Here is a 26,142-nt window from a genome sequence, read left to right on the forward strand (position 1 = left end):
AGCTGGTATTATAGACTACATTCCTTAGTATTATAGATACAGCTGGTATTATAGACTACATTCCTTAGTATTATAGATACAGCTGGTATTATAGGCTACATTACTTAGTATTATAGATACAGCTGTTATTATAGGCTACATTCCTTAGTATTATAGATACAGCTGGTATTATAGGCTACATTCCTTAGTATTATAGATACAGCTGGTATTATAGGCTACATTCCTTAGTATTATAGATACAGCTGGATTTATAGACTACATTCCTTAGTGTTATAGATACAGCTGGATTTATAGACTACATTCCTTAGTGTTATAGATATAGCTGGTATTATAGACTACATTCCTTAGTATTATAGATACAGCTGGTATTATAGACTACATTCCTTAGTATTATAGATATAGCTGGTATTATAGACTACATTCCTTAGTATTATAGATACAGCTGGTATTATAGACTATATTCCTTAGTATTATAGATACAGCTGGTATTATAGACTACATTCCTAAGTATTATAGATACAGCTGGTATTATAGACTACATTCTTTAGTATTATAGATACAGCTGGTATTATAGACTACCTTCCTTAGTATTATAGATACAGCTGGTATTATAGACTACATTCCTTAGTATTACAGATACAGCTGGTATTATAGACTACATTCCTTGGTATTACAGATACAGTTCGTATTATAGACTACATTCCTTAGTATTACAGATACAGCTGGTAATATAAACTACATTCCTTAGTATTACAGATACAGCTGGTATTATAGACTACATTCCTTAGTATTACAGATACAGCTGGTATTATAGACTACATTCCTTAGTATTATAGATACAGCTGGTATTATTACTATAGACTACATTCCTTAGTATTATAGATACAGCTGGTATTATTACTATAGACTACATTCCTTAGTATTATAGATACAGCGGGTATTATAGACTACATTCTTTAGTATTACAGATACAGCTGGTATTATAGACTACATTCCTTAGTATTATAGATAAAGCTGGTATTATAGACTACATTCCTTAGTATTACAGATACAGCTGGTATTATAGACTACATTCCTTAGTATTACAGATACAGTTGGTATTATAGACTACATTCCTTAGTATTACAGATACAGCTGGAATTATAGACTACATTCCTTAGTATTACAGATACAGCTGGTATTATAGACTACATTCCTTAGTATTATAGATACAGCTGGTATTATTACTATAGACTACATTCCTTAGTATTATAGATACAGCTGGTATTATTACTATAGACTACATTCCTTAGTATTATAGATACAGCTGGTATTATAGACTACATTCCTTAGTATTATAGATATAGCTGGTAATATAGACTACATTCCTTAGTATTATAGATATAGATGGTATTATAGACTACATTCCTTAGTATTATAGATATAGCTGGTATTATAGACTACATTCCTTAGTATTACAGATATAGCTGGTATTATTACTATAGGCTACATTCCTTAGTATTATAGATACAGTTGGTATTATAGACTACATTCCTTAGTATTATAGATAAAGCTGGTATTATAGACTACATTCCTCAGTATAATAGATACAGCTGGTATTATAGAATACATTCCTTAGTATTATAGAAACAGCTGGTATTATAGACTACATTCCTTAGTATTATAGATACAGCTGGTATTATAGACTACATTCCTTAGAAATTATATATACAGCTGGTATTATTACTATAGACTACATTCCTTAGTATTACAGATACAGTTGGTATTATAGACTACATTCCTTAGAATTATAGATACAGCTTGTATTATAGACTACATTCCTTAGTATTATAGATACAGCTGGTATTATAGATTACATTCCTTAGTATTATAGATACAGCTGGTATTATAGATTACATTCCTTAGTATTATAGATACAGCTGGTATTATAGGCTATTTCTTAGTATTATAGATACAGCTGGTATTATAGGCTACATTCCTTAGAATTATAGATACAGCTGGTATTATATGCTACATTCCTTAGTATTATAGATACAGCTGGTATTATAGGCTACATTCCTTAGTATTATAGATACAGCTGGTATTATAGACTACATTCCTTAGTATTATAGATACAGCTGGTATTATATACTACATTCCTTAGTATTATAGATACAGCTGGTATTATAGACTACATTCCTTAGTATTATAGATACAGCTGGTATTATAGACTACATTCCTAAGTATTATAGATACAGCTGGTATTATAGACTACATTCCTTAGTATTATAGATACAGCTGGTATTATAGACTACATTCCTTAGTATTATAGATACAGCTGGTATTATAGACTACATTCCTTAGTATTATAGATACAGCTGGTATTATAGGCTACATTCCTTAGTATTATAGATACAGCTGGTATTATAGGCTACATTCCTTAGTATTATAGATACAGCTGGTATTATAGGCTACATTCCTTAGTATTATAGATACAGCTGGTATTATAGGAAACATTCCTTAGTATTATAGATACAGCTGGATTTATAGACTACATTCCTTAGTGTTATAGATACAGCTGGATTTATAGACTACATTCCTTAGTGTTATAGATATAGCTGGTATTATAGACTACATTCCTTAGTATTATAGATACAGCTGATATTAAAGACTACATTCCTTAGTATTATAGATATAGCTGGTATTATAGACTACATTCCTTAGTATTATAGATACAGCTGGTATTATAGACTACAATCCTTAGTATTATAGATACAGCTGGTATTATAGACTACATTCCTTAGTAATATAGATACAGCTGGTATTATTACTATATACTACATTCCTTAGTATTACAGATACAGCTGAAATTATAGACTACATTCCTTAGTATTATAGATATAGCTGGTATTATAGACTACATTCCTTAGTATTATAGATACAGCTGGTATCATAGACTACATTCCTTAGTATTATAGATACAGTTCGTATTATAGACTACATTCCTTAGTATTATAGATAAAGCTGGTATTATTACTATAGACTACATTCCTTAGTATTATAGATACAGCTGGTATTAAAGACTACATTCCTTAGTCTTATAGATATAGCTGGTATTATAGACTACATTCCTTAGTATTATAGATACAACTTGTATTAACGGCTACATTCCTTGGTATTATATATACAGCTGGTATTATTACTTTAGACTACATTACTTAGTATTACAGATACAGTTGGTATTATAGACTACATTCCTTAGAATTATAGATACAGCTGGTATTATAGACTACATTCCTTAGTATTATAGATACAGCTGGTATTATAGACTACATTCCTTAGAAATTATATATACAGCTGGTATTATTACTATAGACTACATTCCTTACTATTATAGATACAGCTGGTATTATAGACTACATTCCTTAGTATTATAGGTACAGCTGGTATTATAGACTGCATTCCTTAGTATTACAGATACAGCTGCAATTATAGACTACATTCCTTAGTATTATAGATACAGCTGGCAATATAGACTGCATTCCTTAGTATTATAGATACAGCTGGTATTATACACTGCATTCCTTAGTTATAGATACAGCTGGTATTATTACTATAGACTACATTCCTTAGTATTATAGATACAGCTGGTATTAAAGACTACATTCCTTAGTATTATAGATATAGCTGGTATTATAGACTACATTCCTTAGTATTATAGATATAGCTGGTATTATAGACTACATTCCTTAGTATTATAGATATAGCTGCTATTATAGACTACATTCCTTAGTATTACAGATATAGCTGGTATTATTACTATAGGCTACATTCCTTAGTATTATAGATACAGCTGGTATCATAGACTACATTCCTTAGTATTATAGATACAGTTCGTATTATAGACTACATTCCTTAGTATTATAGATACAGCTGGTATTATAGACTACATTCCTTAGTATTATAGAAACAGCTGGTATTATAGACTACATTCCTTAGTATTATAGATACAACTTGTATTAAAGGCTACATTCCTTAGTATTATATATACAGCTGGTATTATTACTATAGACTACATTCCTTAGTATTACAGATACAGTTGGTATTATAGACTACATTCCTTAGAATTATAGATACAGCTGGTATTATAGACTACATTCCTTAGTATTATAGATACAGCTGGTATTATAGACTACATTCCTTAGAAATTATATATACAGCTGGTATTATTACTATAGACTACATTCCTTAGTATTATAGATACAGCTGGTATTATAGACTACATTCCTTAGTATTATAGGTACAGCTGGTATTATAGACTGCATTCCTTAGTATTACAGATACAGCTGCAATTATAGACTACATTCCTTAGTATTATAGATACAGCTGGCATTATAGACTGCATTCCTTAGTATTATAGATACAGCTGGTATTATAGACTGCATTCCTTAGTATTATAGATACAGCTGGTATTATAGACTACATTCCTTAGTATTATAGATACAGCTGGTATTATAGACTATATTCCTTAGTATTATAGATACAGCTGGAATTATAGACTACATTCCTTAGTGTTATAGATACAGCTGGTATTATAGACTACATTCCTTAGTATAATAGATACATCTGGTATTATAGACTACATTCCTTAGTATTATAGATATAGCTGGTATTATAGACTACATTCCTTAGTATTACAGATATAGCTGGTATTATTACTATAGGCTACATTCCTTAGTATTATAGATACAGCTGGTATCATAGACTACATTCCTTAGTATTATAGATACAGTTCGTATTATAGACTACAGTCCTTAGTATTATAGATACAGCTGGTATTATAGACTACATTCCTTAGTATTATAGAAACAGCTGGTATTATAGACTACATTCCTTAGTATTATAGATACAGCTGGTATTAAAGGCTACATTCCTTAGTATTATATATACAGCTGGTATTATTACTATAGACTACATTCCTTAGTATTACATATACAGTTGGTATTATAGACTACATTCCTTAGAATTATAGATACAGCTGGTATTATAGACTACATTCCTTAGTATTATAGATAGAGCTGGTATTATAGACTACATTCCTTAGTATTACAGATACAGCTGGTATTATAGACTACATTCCTTAGTATTATAGATACAGCTGGTATTATAGACTACATTCCTTAGTATTATAGATACAGCTGGTATTATAGGCTACATTCCTTAGTATTATAGATACAGCTGGTATTATAGGCTACATTCCTTAGTATTATAGATACAGCTGGTATTATAGGCTACATTCCTTAATATTATAGATACAGCTGGTATTATAGGCTACATTCCTTAGTATTATAGATACAGCTGGATTTATAGACTACATTCCTTAGTGTTATAGATACAGCTGGATTTATAGACTACATTCCTTAGTGTTATAGATATAGCTGGTATTATAGACTACATTCCTTAGTATTATAGATACAGCTGGTATTATAGACTACATTCCTTAGTATTATAGATATAGCTGGTATTATAGACTACATTCCTTAGTATTATAGATACAGCTGGTATTATAGACTACATTCCTTAGTATTATAGATACAGCAGGTATTATAGACTGCATTCCTTAGTATTACAGATACAGCTGCAATTATAGACTACATTCCTTAGTATTATAGATACAGCTGGCATTATAGACTGCATTCCTTAGTATTATAGATACAGCTGGTATTATAGACTGCATTCCTTAGTATTATAGATACAGCTGGTATTATAGACTACATTCCTTAGTATTATAGATACAGCTGGTATTATAGACTACATTCCTTAGTATTATAGATACAGCTGGAATTATAGACTACATTCCTTAGTGTTATAGATACAGCTGGTATTATAGACTACATTCCTTAGTATAATAGATACAGCTGGTATTATAGGCTACATTCCTTAGTGTTATAGATATAGCTGGTATTATAGACTACATTCCTTAGTATTATAGATACAGCTGGTATTATAGACTACATTCCTTAGTATTATAGATACAGTTCGTATTATAGACTACATTCCTTAGTATTATAGATACAGCTGGTATTATAGACTACATTCCTTAGTATTATAGAAACAGCTGGTATTATAGACTACATTCCTTAGTATTATAGATACAGCTGGTATTATAGACTACATTCCTTAGTATTATATATACAGCTGGTATTATTACTATAGACTACATTCCTTAGTATTACAGATACAGTTGGTATTATAGACTACATTCCTTAGAATTATAGATACAGCTGGTATTATAGACTACATTCCTTCGTATTATAGATACAGCTGCAATTATAGACTACATTCCTTAGTATTATAGATACAGCTGGCATTATAGACTACATTCATTAGTATTATAGATACAGCTGGTATTATAGACTACATTCCTTAGTATTACAGATACAGCTGGAATTATAGACTACATTCCTTAGTGTTATAGATACAGCTGGTATTATAGACTACATTACTTAGTATTATAGATACAGCTGGTATTATAGACTACATTCCTTAGTATTATATATACAGCTGGTATTATTACTATAGACTACATTCCTTAGTATTATAGATACAGCTGGCATTATAGACTGCATTCCTTAGTATTATAGATACAGCTGGTATTATAGACTGCATTCCTTAGTATTATAGATACAGCTGGTATTATAGACTACATTCCTTAGTATTATAGATACAGCTGGTATTATAGACTACATTCCTTAGTATTATAGATACAGCTGGAATTATAGACTACATTCCTTAGTGTTATAGATACAGCTGGTATTATAGACTACATTCCTTAGTATAATAGATACATCTGGTATTATAGACTACATTCCTTAGTATTATAGATATAGCTGGTATTATAGACTACATTCCTTAGTATTATAGATACAGCTGGTATTATAGACTACATTCCTTAGTATTACAGATACAGCTGGTATTATAGACTACATTCCTTAGTATTATAGATACAGCTGGTATTATAGACTACATTCCTTAGTATTACAGATACAGCTGGTATTATAGGCTACATTCCTTAGTATTATAGATATAGCTGGTATTATAGACTACATTCCTTAGTATTACAGATATAGCTGGTATTATTACTATAGGCTACATTCCTTAGTATTATAGATACAGCTGGTATCATAGACTACATTCCTTAGTATTATAGATACAGTTCGTATTATAGACTACATTCCTCAGTATTATAGATACAGCTGGTATTATAGACTACATTCCTTAGTATTATATATACAGCTGGTATTATTACTATAGACTACATTCCTTAGTATTACAGATACAGTTGGTATTATAGACTACATTCCTTAGAATTATAGATACAGCTGGTATTATAGACTACATTCCTTCGTATTATAGATACAGCTGCAATTATAGACTACATTCCTTAGTATTATAGATACAGCTGGCATTATAGACTACATTCCTTAGTATTATAGATACAGCTGGTATTATAGACTACATTCCTTAGTATTATAGATACAGCTGGTATTATAGACTACATTCCTTAGTATTACAGATACAGCTGGAATTATAGACTACATTCCTTAGTGTTATAGATACAGCTGGTATTATAGACTACATTACTTAGTATTATAGATACAGCTGGTATTATAGACTACATTCCTTAGTATTATATATACAGCTGGTATTATTACTATACACTACATTCCTTAGTATTATAGATACAGCTGGTATTACAGACTATATTCCTTAGTATTATAGATACAGCTGGTATTATAGACTACATTCCTTAGTATTATAGATACAGCTGGTATTATAGACTACATTCCTTAGTATTATAGATACAGCTGGTATTATAGACTACATTCCTTAGTATTATAGATACAGCTGGTATTATAGTCTACATTCCTTATTATTATAGATACAGCTGGTATTGTAGACTACATTCCTTAGTAATACAGATACAGCTGGTATTATAGCCTACATTCCTTAGTATTATATATACAGCTGGTATTATTACTATAGACTACATTCCTTAGTATTACAGATACAGCTGGTATTATTACTATAGACTACATTCCTTAGTATTATAGATACAGCTGGTATTATAGACTACATTCCTTAGTATTATACACTGCTCAAAAAAATAAAGGGAACACTTAAACAACACAATGTAATTCCAAGTCAATCACACTTCTGTGAAATCAAACTGTCCACTTAGGAAGCAACACTGATTGACAATACATTTCACATGCTGTTGTGCAAATGGAATAGACAACAGGCGGAAATTATAGGCAATTAGCAAGACACCCCCAATAAAGGAGTGGTTCTGCAGGTGGTGACCACAGACCACTTCTCAGTTCCTATGCTTCCTGGCTGATGTTTTGGTCACTTTTGAATGCTGGCGGTGCTTTCACTCTAGTGGTAACATGAGACGGAGTCTACAACCCACACAAGTGGCTCAGGTAGTGCAGCTCATCCAGGATGGCACATCAATGCGAGCTGTGGCAAGAAGGTTTGCTGTGTCTGTCAGCGTAGTGTCCAGAGCATGGAGGCGCTACCAGGAGACAGGCCAGTACATCAGGAGACGTGGAGGAGGCCGTAGGAGGGCAACAACCCAGCAGCAGGACCGCTACCTCCGCCTTTATGCAAGGAGGAGCAGGAGGAGCACTGCCAGAACCCTGCAAAATGACCTCCAGCAGGCCACAAATGTGCATGTGTCTGCTCAAACGGTCAGAAACAGACTCCATGAGGGTGGTATGAGGGCCCGACGACCACAGGTGGGGGTTGTGCTTACAGCCCAACACCGTGCAGGACGTTTGGCATTTGCCAGAAAACACCAAGATTGGCAAATTGGCCACTGGCACCCTGTGCTCTTCACAGATGAAAGCAGGTTCACACTGAGCACATGTGACCGACGTGACAGAGTCTGGAGACGCTGTGGAGAACGTTCTGCTGCCTGCAACATCCTCCAGCTTGGCCGGTTTGGCGGTGGGTCAGTCATGGTGTGGGGTGGCATTTCTTTGGGGGGCCGCACAGCCCTCCATGTGCTCGCCAGAGGTAGCATGACTGCCATTAGGTACCGAGATGAGATCCTCAGACCCCTTGTGAGACCATATGCTGGTGCGGTTGGCCCTGGGTTCCTCCTAATGCAAGACAATGCTAGACCTCATGTGGCTGGAGTGTGTCAGCAGTTCCTGCAAGAGGAAGGCATTGATGCTATGGACTTACCCGCCCGTTCCCCAGACCTGAATCCAATTGAGCACATCTGGGACATCATGTCTTGCTCCATCCACCAACGCCACGTTGCACCACAGACTGTCCAGGAGTTGGCGGATGCTTTAGTCCAGGTCTGGGAGGAGATCCGTCAGGAGACCATCCGCCACCTCATCAGGAGCATGCCCAGGCGTTGTAGGGAGGTCATACAGGCACGTGGAGGCCACACACACTACTGAGCCTCATTTTGACTTGTTTTAAGGACATTACAGCAACGTTGGATCAGCCTGTAGTGTGGTTTTCCACTTTAATTTTGAGTGTGACTCCAAATCCAGACCTCCATGGGTTGAAAAATTGAATTTCCATTGATTATTTTTGTGTGATTTTTGTTGTCAGCACATTCAACTATGTAAAGAATAAAGTATTTAATAAGATTATTTCATTCATTCAGATCTAGGATGTGTTATTTTAGTGTTCCCTTTATTTTTTTGAGCAGTGTAGATACAGCTGGTATTATAGATACAGCTGGTATTATAGACTACATTCCTTAGTATTATAGATACAGCTGGTATTATAGGCTACATTCCTTAGTATTATAGATACAGCTGGTATTATAGGCTACATTCCTTAGTATTATAGATATAGCTGGTATTATAGACTACATTCCTTAGTATTATAGATACAGCTGGTATTATAGACTACATTCCTTAGTATTATATATACAGCTGGTATTATAGACTACATTCCTTAGTATTATAGATACAACTTGTATTAAAGGCTACATTCCTTAGTATTATATATACAGCTGGTATTATTACTATAGACTACATTCCTTAGTATTACAGATACAGTTGGTATTATAGACTACATTCCTTAGAATTATAGATACAGCTGGTATTATAGACTACATTCCTTAGTATTATAGATACAGCTGGTATTATAGACTACATTCCTTAGAAATTATATATACAGCTGGTATTATTACTATAGACTACATTCCTTAGTATTATAGATACAGCTGGTATTATAGACTACATTCCTTAGTATTATAGGTACAGCTGGTATTATAGACTGCATTCCTTAGTATTACAGATACAGCTGCAATTATAGACTACATTCCTTAGTATTATAGATACAGCTGGCATTATAGACTGCATTCCTTAGTATTATAGATACAGCTGGTATTATAGACTGCATTCCTTAGTATTATAGATACAGCTGGTATTATAGACTACATTCCTTAGTATTATAGATACAGCTGGTATTATAGACTATATTCCTTAGTATTATAGATACAGCTGGAATTATAGACTACATTCCTTAGTGTTATAGATACAGCTGGTATTATAGACTACATTCCTTAGTATAATAGATACATCTGGTATTATAGACTACATTCCTTAGTATTATAGATATAGCTGGTATTATAGACTACATTCCTTAGTATTACAGATATAGCTGGTATTATTACTATAGGCTACATTCCTTAGTATTATAGATACAGCTGGTATCATAGACTACATTCCTTAGTATTATAGATAGAGTTCGTATTATAGACTACAGTCCTTAGTATTATAGATACAGCTGGTATTATAGACTACATTCCTTAGTATTATAGAAACAGCTGGTATTATAGACTACATTCCTTAGTATTATAGATACAGCTGGTATTAAAGGCTACATTCCTTAGTATTATATATACAGCTGGTATTATTACTATAGACTACATTCCTTAGTATTACATATACAGTTGGTATTATAGACTACATTCCTTAGAATTATAGATACAGCTGGTATTATAGACTACATTCCTTAGTATTATAGATACAGCTGGTATTATAGACTACATTCCTTAGTATTACAGATACAGCTGGTATTATAGACTACATTCCTTAGTATTATAGATACAGCTGGTATTATAGACTACATTCCTTAGTATTATAGATACAGCTGGTATTATAGGCTACATTCCTTAGTATTATAGATACAGCTGGTATTATAGGCTACATTCCTTAGTATTATAGATACAGCTGGTATTATAGGCTACATTCCTTAATATTATAGATACAGCTGGTATTATAGGCTACATTCCTTAGTATTATAGATACAGCTGGATTTATAGACTACATTCCTTAGTGTTATAGATACAGCTGGATTTATAGACTACATTCCTTAGTGTTATAGATATAGCTGGTATTATAGACTACATTCCTTAGTATTATAGATACAGCTGGTATTATAGACTACATTCCTTAGTATTATAGATATAGCTGGTATTATAGACTACATTCCTTAGTATTATAGATACAGCTGGTATTATAGACTACATTCCTTAGTATTATAGATACAGCTGGTATTATAGACTGCATTCCTTAGTATTACAGATACAGCTGCAATTATAGACTACATTCCTTAGTATTATAGATACAGCTGGCATTATAGACTGCATTCCTTAGTATTATAGATACAGCTGGTATTATAGACTGCATTCCTTAGTATTATAGATACAGCTGGTATTATAGACTACATTCCTTAGTATTATAGATACAGCTGGTATTATAGACTACATTCCTTAGTATTATAGATACAGCTGGAATTATAGACTACATTCCTTAGTGTTATAGATACAGCTGGTATTATAGACTACATTCCTTAGTATAATAGATACAGCTGGTATTATAGGCTACATTCCTTAGTGTTATAGATATAGCTGGTATTATAGACTACATTCCTTAGTATTATAGATACAGCTGGTATTATAGACTACATTCCTTAGTATTATAGATACAGTTCGTATTATAGACTACATTCCTTAGTATTATAGATACAGCTGGTATTATAGACTACATTCCTTAGTATTATAGAAACAGCTGGTATTATAGACTACATTCCTTAGTATTATAGATACAGCTGGTATTATAGACTACATTCCTTAGTATTATATATACAGCTGGTATTATTACTATAGACTACATTCCTTAGTATTACAGATACAGTTGGTATTATAGACTACATTCCTTAGAATTATAGATACAGCTGGTATTATAGACTACATTCCTTCGTATTATAGATACAGCTGCAATTATAGACTACATTCCTTAGTATTATAGATACAGCTGGCATTATAGACTACATTCATTAGTATTATAGATACAGCTGGTATTATAGACTACATTCCTTAGTATTACAGATACAGCTGGAATTATAGACTACATTCCTTAGTGTTATAGGTACAGCTGGTATTATAGACTACATTACTTAGTATTATAGATACAGCTGGTATTATAGACTACATTCCTTAGTATTATATATACAGCTGGTATTATTACTATAGACTACATTCCTTAGTATTATAGATACAGCTGGCATTATAGACTGCATTCCTTAGTATTATAGATACAGCTGGTATTATAGACTGCATTCCTTAGTATTATAGATACAGCTGGTATTATAGACTACATTCCTTAGTATTATAGATACAGCTGGTATTATAGACTACATTCCTTAGTATTATAGATACAGCTGGAATTATAGACTACATTCCTTAGTGTTATAGATACAGCTGGTATTATAGACTACATTCCTTAGTATAATAGATACATCTGGTATTATAGACTACATTCCTTAGTATTATAGATATAGCTGGTATTATAGACTACATTCCTTAGTATTACAGATATAGCTGGTATTATTACTATAGGCTACATTCCTTAGTATTATAGATACAGGTGGTATCATAGACTACATTCCTTAGTATTATAGATACAGTTCGTATTATAGACTACATTCCTCAGTATTATAGATACAGCTGGTATTATAGACTACATTCCTTAGTATTATATATACAGCTGGTATTATTACTATAGACTACATTCCTTAGTATTACAGATACAGTTGGTATTATAGACTACATTCCTTAGAATTATAGATACAGCTGGTATTATAGACTACATTCCTTCGTATTATAGATACAGCTGCAATTATAGACTACATTCCTTAGTATTATAGATACAGCTGGCATTATAGACTACATTCCTTAGTATTATAGATACAGCTGGTATTATAGACTACATTCCTTAGTATTATAGATACAGCTGGTATTATAGACTACATTCCTTAGTATTACAGATACAGCTGGAATTATAGACTACATTCCTTAGTGTTATAGATACAGCTGGTATTATAGACTACATTACTTAGTATTATAGATACAGCTGGTATTATAGACTACATTCCTTAGTATTATATATACAGCTGGTATTATTACTATACACTACATTCCTTAGTATTATAGATACAGCTGGTATTACAGACTATATTCCTTAGTATTATAGATACAGCTGGTATTATAGACTACATTCCTTAGTATTATAGATACAGCTGGTATTATAGACTACATTCCTTAGTATTATAGATACAGCTGGTATTATAGACTACATTCCTTAGTATTATAGATACAGCTGGTATTATAGTCTACATTCCTTATTATTATAGATACAGCTGGTATTGTAGACTACATTCCTTAGTAATACAGATACAGCTGGTATTATAGCCTACATTCCTTAGTATTATATATACAGCTGGTATTATTACTATAGACTACATTCCTTAGTATTACAGATACAGCTGGTATTATTACTATAGACTACATTCCTTAGTATTATAGATACAGCTGGTATTATAGACTACATTCCTTAGTATTATACACTGCTCAAAAAAATAAAGGGAACACTTAAACAACACAATGTAATTCCAAGTCAATCACACTTCTGTGAAATCAAACTGTCCACTTAGGAAGCAACACTGATTGACAATACATTTCACATGCTGTTGTGCAAATGGAATAGACAACAGGCGGAAATTATAGGCAATTAGCAAGACACCCCCAATAAAGGAGTGGTTCTGCAGGTGGTGACCACAGACCACTTCTCAGTTCCTATGCTTCCTGGCTGATGTTTTGGTCACTTTTGAATGCTGGCGGTGCTTTCACTCTAGTGGTAACATGAGACGGAGTCTACAACCCACACAAGTGGCTCAGGTAGTGCAGCTCATCCAGGATGGCACATCAATGCGAGCTGTGGCAAGAAGGTTTGCTGTGTCTGTCAGCGTAGTGTCCAGAGCATGGAGGCGCTACCAGGAGACAGGCCAGTACATCAGGAGACGTGGAGGAGGCCGTAGGAGGGCAACAACCCAGCAGCAGGACCGCTACCTCCGCCTTTATGCAAGGAGGAGCAGGAGGAGCACTGCCAGAACCCTGCAAAATGACCTCCAGCAGGCCACAAATGTGCATGTGTCTGCTCAAACGGTCAGAAACAGACTCCATGAGGGTGGTATGAGGGCCCGACGACCACAGGTGGGGGTTGTGCTTACAGCCCAACACCGTGCAGGACGTTTGGCATTTGCCAGAAAACACCAAGATTGGCAAATTGGCCACTGGCACCCTGTGCTCTTCACAGATGAAAGCAGGTTCACACTGAGCACATGTGACCGACGTGACAGAGTCTGGAGACGCCGTGGAGAACGTTCTGCTGCCTGCAACATCCTCCAGCTTGGCCGGTTTGGCGGTGGGTCAGTCATGGTGTGGGGTGGCATTTCTTTGGGGGGCCGCACAGCCCTCCATGTGCTCGCCAGAGGTAGCATGACTGCCATTAGGTACCGAGATGAGATCCTCAGACCCCTTGTGAGACCATATGCTGGTGCGGTTGGCCCTGGGTTCCTCCTAATGCAAGACAATGCTAGACCTCATGTGGCTGGAGTGTGTCAGCAGTTCCTGCAAGAGGAAGGCATTGATGCTATGGACTTACCCGCCCGTTCCCCAGACCTGAATCCAATTGAGCACATCTGGGACATCATGTCTTGCTCCATCCACCAACGCCACGTTGCACCACAGACTGTCCAGGAGTTGGCGGATGCTTTAGTCCAGGTCTGGGAGGAGATCCGTCAGGAGACCATCCGCCACCTCATCAGGAGCATGCCCAGGCGTTGTAGGGAGGTCATACAGGCACGTGGAGGCCACACACACTACTGAGCCTCATTTTGACTTGTTTTAAGGACATTACAGCAACGTTGGATCAGCCTGTAGTGTGGTTTTCCACTTTAATTTTGAGTGTGACTCCAAATCCAGACCTCCATGGGTTGAAAAATTGAATTTCCATTGATTATTTTTGTGTGATTTTTGTTGTCAGCACATTCAACTATGTAAAGAATAAAGTATTTAATAAGATTATTTCATTCATTCAGATCTAGGATGTGTTATTTTAGTGTTCCCTTTATTTTTTTGAGCAGTGTAGATACAGCTGGTATTATAGATACAGCTGGTATTATAGACTACATTCCTTAGTATTATAGATACAGCTGGTATTATAGGCTACATTCCTTAGTATTATAGATACAGCTGGTATTATAGGCTACATTCCTTAGTATTATAGATATAGCTGGTATTATAGACTACATTCCTTAGTATTATAGATACAGCTGGTATTATAGACTACATTCCTTAGTATTATATATACAGCTGGTATTATAGACTACATTCCTTAGTATTATAGATACAACTTGTATTAAAGGCTACATTCCTTAGTATTATATATACAGCTGGTATTATTACTATAGACTACATTCCTTAGTATTACAGATACAGTTGGTATTATAGACTACATTCCTTAGAATTATAGATACAGCTGGTATTATAGACTACATTCCTTAGTATTATAGATACAGCTGGTATTATAGACTACATTCCTTAGAAATTATATATACAGCTGGTATTATTACTATAGACTACATTCCTTAGTATTATAGATACAGCTGGTATTATAGACTACATTCCTTAGTATTATAGGTACAGCTGGTATTATAGACTGCATTCCTTAGTATTACAGATACAGCTGCAATTATAGACTACATTCCTTAGTATTATAGATACAGCTGGCATTATAGACTGCATTCCTTAGTATTATAGATACAGCTGGTATTATAGACTGCATTCCTTAGTATTATAGATACAGCTGGTATTATAGACTACATTCCTTAGTATTATAGATACAGCTGGTATTATAGACTATATTCCTTAGTATTATAGATACAGCTGGAATTATAGACTACATTCCTTAGTGTTATAGATACAGCTGGTATTATAGACTACATTCCTTAGTATAATAGATACATCTGGTATTATAGACTACATTCCTTAGTATTATAGATATAGCTGGTATTATAGACTACATTCCTTAGTATTACAGATATAGCTGGTATTATTACTATAGGCTACATTCCTTAGTATTATAGATACAGCTGGTATCATAGACTACATTCCTTAGTATTATAGATACAGTTCGTATTATAGACTACAGTCCTTAGTATTATAGATACAGCTGGTATTATAGACTACATTCCTTAGTATTATAGAAACAGCTGGTATTATAGACTACATTCCTTAGTATTATAGATACAGCTGGTATTAAAGGCTACATTCCTTAGTGTTATAGAAACAGCTGGTATTATAGACTACATTCCTTAGTATTATAGATACAGCTGGTATTAAAGGCTACATTCCTTAGTATTATATATACAGCTGGTATTATTACTATAGACTACATTCCTTAGTATTACATATACAGTTGGTATTATAGACTACATTCCTTAGAATTATAGATACAGCTGGTATTATAGACTACATTCCTTAGTATTATAGATACAGCTGGTATTATAGACTACATTCCTTAGTATTACAGATACAGCTGGTATTATAGACTACATTCCTTAGTATTATAGATACAGCTGGTATTATAGACTACATTCCTTAGTATTATAGATACAGCTGGTATTATAGGCTACATTCCTTAGTATTATAGATACAGCTGGTATTATAGGCTACATTCCTTAGTATTATAGATACAGCTGGTATTATAGGCTACATTCCTTAATATTATAGATACAGCTGGTATTATAGGCTACATTCCTTAGTATTATAGATACAGCTGGATTTATAGACTACATTCCTTAGTGTTATAGATACAGCTGGATTTATAGACTACATTCCTTAGTGTTATAGATATAGCTGGTATTATAGACTACATTCCTTAGTATTATAGATACAGCTGGTATTATAGACTACATTCCTTAGTATTATAGATATAGCTGGTATTATAGACTACATTCCTTAGTATTATAGATACAGCTGGTATTATAGACTACATTCCTTAGTATTATAGATACAGCTGGTATTATAGACTGCATTCCTTAGTATTACAGATACAGCTGCAATTATAGACTACATTCCTTAGTATTATAGATACAGCTGGCATTATAGACTGCATTCCTTAGTATTATAGATACAGCTGGTATTATAGACTGCATTCCTTAGTATTATAGATACAGCTGGTATTATAGACTACATTCCTTAGTATTATAGATACAGCTGGTATTATAGACTACATTCCTTAGTATTATAGATACAGCTGGAATTATAGACTACATTCCTTAGTGTTATAGATACAGCTGGTATTATAGACTACATTCCTTAGTATAATAGATACAGCTGGTATTATAGGCTACATTCCTTAGTGTTATAGATATAGCTGGTATTATAGACTACATTCCTTAGTATTATAGATACAGCTGGTATTATAGACTACATTCCTTAGTATTATAGATACAGTTCGTATTATAGACTACATTCCTTAGTATTATAGATACAGCTGGTATTATAGACTACATTCCTTAGTATTATAGAAACAGCTGGTATTATAGACTACATTCCTTAGTATTATAGATACAGCTGGTATTATAGACTACATTCCTTAGTATTATATATACAGCTGGTATTATTACTATAGACTACATTCCTTAGTATTACAGATACAGTTGGTATTATAGACTACATTCCTTCGTATTATAGATACAGCTGCAATTATAGACTACATTCCTTAGTATTATAGATACAGCTGGCATTATAGACTACATTCATTAGTATTATAGATACAGCTGGTATTATAGACTACATTCCTTAGTATTACAGATACAGCTGGAATTATAGACTACATTCCTTAGTGTTATAGATACAGCTGGTATTATAGACTACATTACTTAGTATTATAGATACAGCTGGTATTATAGACTACATTCCTTAGTATTATATATACAGCTGGTATTATTACTATAGACTACATTCCTTAGTATTATAGATACAGCTGGCATTATAGACTGCATTCCTTAGTATTATAGATACAGCTGGTATTATAGACTGCATTCCTTAGTATTATAGATACAGCTGGTATTATAGACTACATTCCTTAGTATTATAGATACAGCTGGTATTATAGACTACATTCCTTAGTATTATAGATACAGCTGGAATTATAGACTACATTCCTTAGTGTTATAGATACAGCTGGTATTATAGACTACATTCCTTAGTATAATAGATACATCTGGTATTATAGACTACATTCCTTAGTATTATAGATATAGCTGGTATTATAGACTACATTCCTTAGTATTACAGATATAGCTGGTATTATTACTATAGGCTACATTCCTTAGTATTATAGATACAGGTGGTATCATAGACTACATTCCTTAGTATTATAGATACAGTTCGTATTATAGACTACATTCCTCAGTATTATAGATACAGCTGGTATTATAGACTACATTCCTTAGTATTATATATACAGCTGGTATTATTACTATAGACTACATTCCTTAGTATTACAGATACAGTTGGTATTATAGACTACATTCCTTAGAATTATAGATACAGCTGGTATTATAGACTACATTCCTTCGTATTATAGATACAGCTGCAATTATAGACTACATTCCTTAGTATTATAGATACAGCTGGCATTATAGACTACATTCCTTAGTATTATAGATACAGCTGGTATTATAGACTACATTCCTTAGTATTATAGATACAGCTGGTATTATAGACTACATTCCTTAGTATTACAGATACAGCTGGAATTATAGACTACATTCCTTAGTGTTATAGATACAGCTGGTATTATAGACTACATTACTTAGTATTATAGATACAGCTGGTATTATAGACTACATTCCTTAGTATTATATATACAGCTGGTATTATTACTATACACTACATTCCTTAGTATTATAGATACAGCTGGTATTACAGACTATATTCCTTAGTATTATAGATACAGCTGGTATTATAGACTACATTCCTTAGTATTATAGATACAGCTGGTATTATAGACTACATTCCTTAGTATTATAGATACAGCTGGTATTATAGACTACATTCCTTAGTATTATAGATACAGCTGGTATTATAGTCTACATTCCTTATTATTATAGATACAGCTGGTATTGTAGACTACATTCCTTAGTAATACAGATACAGCTGGTATTATAGCCTACATTCCTTAGTATTATATATACAGCTGGTATTATTACTATAGACTACATTCCTTAGTATTACAGATACAGCTGGTATTATTACTATAGACTACATTCCTTAGTATTATAGATACAGCTGGTATTATAGACTACATTCCTTAGTATTATACACTGCTCAAAAAAATAAAGGGAACACTTAAACAACACAATGTAATTCCAAGTCAATCACACTTCTGTGAAATCAAACTGTCCACTTAGGAAGCAACACTGATTGACAATACATTTCACATGCTGTTGTGCAAATGGAATAGACAACAGGCGGAAATTATAGGCAATTAGCAAGACACCCCCAATAAAGGAGTGGTTCTGCAGGTGGTGACCACAGACCACTTCTCAGTTCCTATGCTTCCTGGCTGATGTTTTGGTCACTTTTGAATGCTGGCGGTGCTTTCACTCTAGTGGTAACATGAGACGGAGTCTACAACCCACACAAGTGGCTCAGGTAGTGCAGCTCATCCAGGATGGCACATCAATGCGAGCTGTGGCAAGAAGGTTTGCTGTGTCTGTCAGCGTAGTGTCCAGAGCATGGAGGCGCTACCAGGAGACAGGCCAGTACATCAGGAGACGTGGAGGAGGCCGTAGGAGGGCAACAACCCAGCAGCAGGACCGCTACCTCCGCCTTTATGCAAGGAGGAGCAGGAGGAGCACTGCCAGAACCCTGCAAAATGACCTCCAGCAGGCCACAAATGTGCATGTGTCTGCTCAAACGGTCAGAAACAGACTCCATGAGGGTGGTATGAGGGCCCGACGACCACAGGTGGGGGTTGTGCTTACAGCCCAACACCGTGCAGGACGTTTGGCATTTGCCAGAAAACACCAAGATTGGCAAATTGGCCACTGGCACCCTGTGCTCTTCACAGATGAAAGCAGGTTCACACTGAGCACATGTGACCGACGTGACAGAGTCTGGAGACGCCGTGGAGAACGTTCTGCTGCCTGCAACATCCTCCAGCTTGGCCGGTTTGGCGGTGGGTCAGTCATGGTGTGGGGTGGCATTTCTTTGGGGGGCCGCACAGCCCTCCATGTGCTCGCCAGAGGTAGCATGACTGCCATTAGGTACCGAGATGAGATCCTCAGACCCCTTGTGAGACCATATGCTGGTGCGGTTGGCCCTGGGTTCCTCCTAATGCAAGACAATGCTAGACCTCATGTGGCTGGAGTGTGTCAGCAGTTCCTGCAAGAGGAAGGCATTGATGCTATGGACTTACCCGCCCGTTCCCCAGACCTGAATCCAATTGAGCACATCTGGGACATCATGTCTTGCTCCATCCACCAACGCCACGTTGCACCACAGACTGTCCAGGAGTTGGCGGATGCTTTAGTCCAGGTCTGGGAGGAGATCCGTCAGGAGACCATCCGCCACCTCATCAGGAGCATGCCCAGGCGTTGTAGGGAGGTCATACAGGCACGTGGAGGCCACACACACTACTGAGCCTCATTTTGACTTGTTTTAAGGACATTACAGCAACGTTGGATCAGCCTGTAGTGTGGTTTTCCACTTTAATTTTGAGTGTGACTCCAAATCCAGACCTCCATGGGTTGAAAAATTGAATTTCCATTGATTATTTTTGTGTGATTTTTGTTGTCAGCACATTCAACTATGTAAAGAATAAAGTATTTAATAAGATTATTTCATTCATTCAGATCTAGGATGTGTTATTTTAGTGTTCCCTTTATTTTTTTGAGCAGTGTAGATACAGCTGGTATTATAGATACAGCTGGTATTATAGACTACATTCCTTAGTATTATAGATACAGCTGGTATTATAGGCTACATTCCTTAGTATTATAGATACAGCTGGTATTATAGGCTACATTCCTTAGTATTATAGATATAGCTGGTATTATAGACTACATTCCTTAGTATTATAGATACAGCTGGTATTATAGACTACATTCCTTAGTATTATATATACAGCTGGTATTATAGACTACATTCCTTAGTATTACAGATACACGTTATCTCTCTGTTCACTCAGTCAATAAAAGGACAGGAGGGAAACACCTCTGGAATAAATCAGCGTGTATCCCAAATGGCACCATAACTCCCTATATAGTGCACTACTTTAGACCAAGGTCCATAGGGAGCCATTTGTGACGCTGTCACCCTTTCCTTTCAGTGAGGGACAATACCAGCTAGTTAATAGGTAATGTATTAGCCCAGGGATATGAACAGCGGGTATTTGTTTTGGCCTAATGTTGGAATTAAACTGTTGACAGTACAATAGTCAAATGAATACATCATTGACTGGAAGGTCATTGCCGATGTGTTTCCGTGACGATGGCTGTTTTATGAGGCATTCAACAACAATATGGAGGTAAGTCAAACTAATAGTGTGTAGGAAAAAATAGGGAAATATGTCACAAACATACGCACGTGTGTATCAGTAGTTGAAGATAGAGACTGTGCCCACCTTGCCACCCAGGTTGGCATCGACATGTCTTTGTGTCCTGAAGGCAGTGTCCCCTGTCAGGCCAACCACAGTCTGACAGGCAGTACGGGATATCACAGGCCTCGCCCTTCCAATTGGATTCACAGTCACAATAAACAGCACCTGTTGAGTTCCCAACGCGACACTCCCCTCGGCCTGAACAGTTGTTAGGGCACGTGTTCACCCTGAGGGAGGGGGGTGAGAGAGAGTTGAGGGGGGGGGGGTGAAAGGTGGGGGTGGGGGGGGGTGAAAGGTGGGGGTGGGGGGAGAGAGGTGAAGGGGGGAGAGAGAGAGGAGAAGGGGGGAGAGGTGAAGGGAGGGGAAAGAGGTGAAGGGGGGGAGAGGAGAAGGGGGGAGAGAGGTGAAGGGGGGGAGGAAGAGAGAGGTGAAAGGGGGGGGTGGGGGGAGAGAGAGGAGAAGGGGGGAGAGAGAGGAGAAGGGGGGAGAGGTGAAGGGAGGGGAGAGAGGTGAAGGGGGGGAGAGAGGTGAAGGGGGGAGGGGAGGAAGAGAGAGGTGAAGGGGGGAGGGGAGGAAGAGAGGTGAAAGGGGGGGTGGGGGGAGAGAGGAGAAGGGGGGGATAGGTGAAAGGGGAGATGGGGGGAGAGAGAGGTGAAAGGTGGGGTGGGGGGAGAGAGGAGAAGGGGGGGAGATAGGTGAAAGGGGGGATGGGGGAGAGAGAAGTGAAAGGTGGGGTGGGGGGAGAGAGTGGTGAAGGGGGGGAGGAAGAGAGAGGTGAAGGGGGGGAGAGGAGAAGGGGGAGGAAGAGAGAGGTGAAAGGGGGGTGGGGGGAGAGAGAGGAGAAGGGGGGGATAGGTGAAAGGGGGGATGGGGGAGGGGGGGAGGAAGAGAGGTGAAAGGGGGGAGAGAGAGATAAAAAAAAGACGAGGGGGTAGGAGAGAGAACGATGGATGGATGAGATTAGAAGGTACATAAATATACTCACTGACCGTTTCAAGTTTAATTCCGTATGCTAATGAAGAGACAAAGGGGTTTATAATATAAAACTCTACAAACATCAAAACTGCACAACGTAGAAGAATTACAACAATACATGAGGGATTGAAAGCTGGGATAAACTAGAGCAAACTCCTGAGAACGTAATACTTTGGAGCGAGACAGTCGACAAGAAGAGGTTTGTGGTTCTGTTTCATGTTGTTCGGGCAGCAGCAGTAGTCGTACAGTTTGATGTTTTGGCTCTGGGCTCTTTGAGACATCACAGAGAGAAAAAGAGACCCGAGGCACTTTCTTTTATCCGTTTTCTCAGCACAACTTGAATCGTATCATCATTGGCGACGGGGGCAAGTACCCATACAGAACTCTGGGTAGTTTGTGTCGTGCCCTTCAAAGATGTTGGGGGTCAAGGCTAACTAGCCTGGTTAACTAGCCTGGTTAACTAGCCTGGTTAACAAGCCTGGTTAACAAGCCTGGTTAACAAGCCTGGTTAACTAGCCTGGTTAACTAGCCTGGTTAACTAGCCTGGTTAACTAACTTTGCTCTCTCTTCCTGCTACTCCCATTTATATTTAGCAATCCAGTTTACAAAACAAAGTGGCACTTTTCCTCTTTTGGTAAAGAGCTACTGTAGCTACTGGCTGGCCATGTTACTAAGAAGAGGCCCTGCAAGGCCAGATTCTCCTGTTACTAAGAAGAGGCCCTGCGAGGCCAGATTCTCCTGTTACTAAGAAGAGGCCCTGCGAGGACAGGTTCCCCTGTTACTAAGAAGAGGCCCTGCGAGGCCAGGTTCCCCTGTTACTAAGAAGAGGCCCTGCGAGGCCAGGTTCCCCTGTTACTAAGAAGAGGCCCTGCGAGACCAGGTTCCCCTGTTACTAAGAAGAGACCCTGCGAGGCCAGATTCCCTTGTTACTAAGAAGAGGCCCTGCGAGGCCAGGTTCCCCTGTTACTAAGAAGAGGCCCTGCGAGGCCAGGTTCCCCTGTTACTAAGAAGAGGCCCTGAAAGGCCAGACTCACCTGTTGCTAAGAAGACGCCAGGTTCACATGTTACTAAGAAGAGGCCCTGCGAGGCCAGACTCACCTGTTACTAAGAAGAGGCCCTGCGAGGCCAGGTTCCCCTGTAACTAAGAAGAGGCCCTGCGAGGCCAGGTTCCCCTGTTACTAAGAAGAGGCCCTGCGAGGCGAGATTCCCCTGTTACTAAGAAGAGGCCCTGCGAGGCCAGGTTCCCCTGTTACTAAGAAGGGGCCCTGCGAGACCAGATTCCCCTGTTACTAAGAAGGGGCCCTGTGAGGCCAGGTTCCCCTGTTACTAAGAAGAGGCCAGGTTCCCCTGTTACTAAGAAGAGGCCCTGTGAGACCAGATTCCCCTGTTACTAAGAAGAGGCCCTGCGAGGCCAGACTCACCTGTTACTAAGAACAGGCCCTGCAAGGCCAGACTCACATGTTACTAAGAAGAGGCCCTGCAAGGCAAGACTCACATGTTACTAAGAAGAGGCCCTGCAAGGCAAGACTCACCTGTTACTAAGAAGAGGCCCTGCGAGGACAGGTTCCCCTGTTACTAAGAAGAGGCCCTGCGAGGCCAGGTTCCCCTGTTACTAAGAAGAGGCCCTGCGAGGCCAGATTCCCCTGTTACTAAGAAGAGGCCCTGCGAGGCCAGGTTCCCCTGTAACTAAGAAGAGGCCCTGCGAGGCCAGGTTCCCCTGTAACTAAGAAGAGGCCCTGCGAGTCCAGATTCCCCTGTTACTAAGAAGAGGCCCTGCGAGGCGAGATTCCCCTGTTACTAAGAAGAGGCCCTGCGAGGGAGACCAGATTCCCCTGTTACTAAGAAGGGGCCCTGTGAGACCAGGTTCCCCTGTTACTAAGAAGAGGCCCTGTGAGACCAGATTCCCCTGTTACTAAGAAGAGGCCCTGTGAGCCCAGACTCACCTGTTATTAAGAAGAGGCCCTGCAAGACCAGACTCACATGTTACTAAGAAGAGGCCCTGCGAGGCCAGACTCACATGTTACTAAGAAGAGGTCCTGCGAGACCAGACTCACCTGTTACTAAGAAGAGGCCCTGCGAGGCCAGACTCACCTGTTACTAAGAAGAGGCCCTGCGAGGCCAGACTCACCTGTTACTAAGAAGAGGCCCTGCAAGGCCAGACTCACCTGTTACTTAGAAGAGGCCCTGCGAGGCCAGGTTCCCCTGTTACTAAGAAGAGGCCCTGCGAGGCCAGGTTCCCCTGTTACTAAGAAGAGGCCCTGAAAGGCCAGACTCACCTGTTGCTAAGAAGACGCCAGGTTCACATGTTACTAAGAAGAGGCCCTGCGAGGCCAGACTCACCTGTTACTAAGAAGAGGCCCTGCGAGGCCAGGTTCCCCTGTAACTAAGAAGAGGCCCTGCGAGGCCAGGTTCCCCTGTTACTAAGAAGAGGCCCTGCGAGGCGAGATTCCCCTGTTACTAAGAAGAGGCCCTGCGAGGCCAGGTTCCCCTGTTACTAAGAAGAGGCCCTGCGAGGCCAGGTTCCCCTGTTACTAAGAAGGGGCCCTGCGAGACCAGATTCCCCTGTTACTAAGAAGGGGCCCTGTGAGACCAGATTCCCCTGTTACTAAGAAGAGGCCCTGCGAGGCCAGACTCACCTGTTACTAAGAACAGGCCCTGCAAGGCCAGACTCACATGTTACTAAGAAGAGGCCCTGCAAGGCAAGACTCACATGTTACTAAGAAGAGGCCCTGCAAGGCAAGACTCACCTGTTACTAAGAAGAGGCCCTGCGAGGCCAGGTTCCCCTGTTACTAAGAAGAGGGCCTGCGAGGCCAGGTTCCCCTGTTACTAAGAAGAGGCCCTGCGAGGCCAGATTCCCCTGTTACTAAGAAGAGGCCCTGCGAGGCCAGGTTCCCCTGTAACTAAGAAGAGGCCCTGCGAGGCCAGGTTCCCCTGTAACTAAGAAGAGGCCCTGCGAGTCCAGATTCCCCTGTTACTAAGAAGAGGCCCTGCGAGGCGAGATTCCCCTGTTACTAAGAAGAGGCCCTGCGAGGCCAGGTTCCCCTGTTACTAAGAAGGGGCCCTGCGAGACCAGATTCCCCTGTTACTAAGAAGGGGCCCTGTGAGACCAGGTTCCCCTGTTACTAAGAAGAGGCC

The 26,142-nt window shown here is 37.8% G+C and overlaps 1 protein-coding gene across 5 annotated transcripts in view; it reads right to left on the minus strand.

Moving 5' to 3' along the window:
* The window catches only part of LOC106591480 (attractin), a 752,137-nt gene that overhangs the window by 685,466 nt on the left and 40,529 nt on the right, over positions 1–26,142 (minus strand). For all 5 annotated transcript variants that reach the window (XM_045723805.2, XM_045723804.2, XM_045723802.2 and 2 more), the window contains exon 5: positions 22,056–22,258. In XM_045723805.2, the coding sequence (XP_045579761.1) occupies positions 22,056–22,258 (203 nt within the window). The remainder of the gene's footprint in view (positions 1–22,055; positions 22,259–26,142) is intronic.

The sequence above is a fragment of the Salmo salar genome, chromosome 09, assembly GCF_965601325.2.
Source record: "Salmo salar chromosome 09, fSalSal1, whole genome shotgun sequence".
Lineage (NCBI taxonomy): Eukaryota > Metazoa > Chordata > Actinopteri > Salmoniformes > Salmonidae > Salmo > Salmo salar.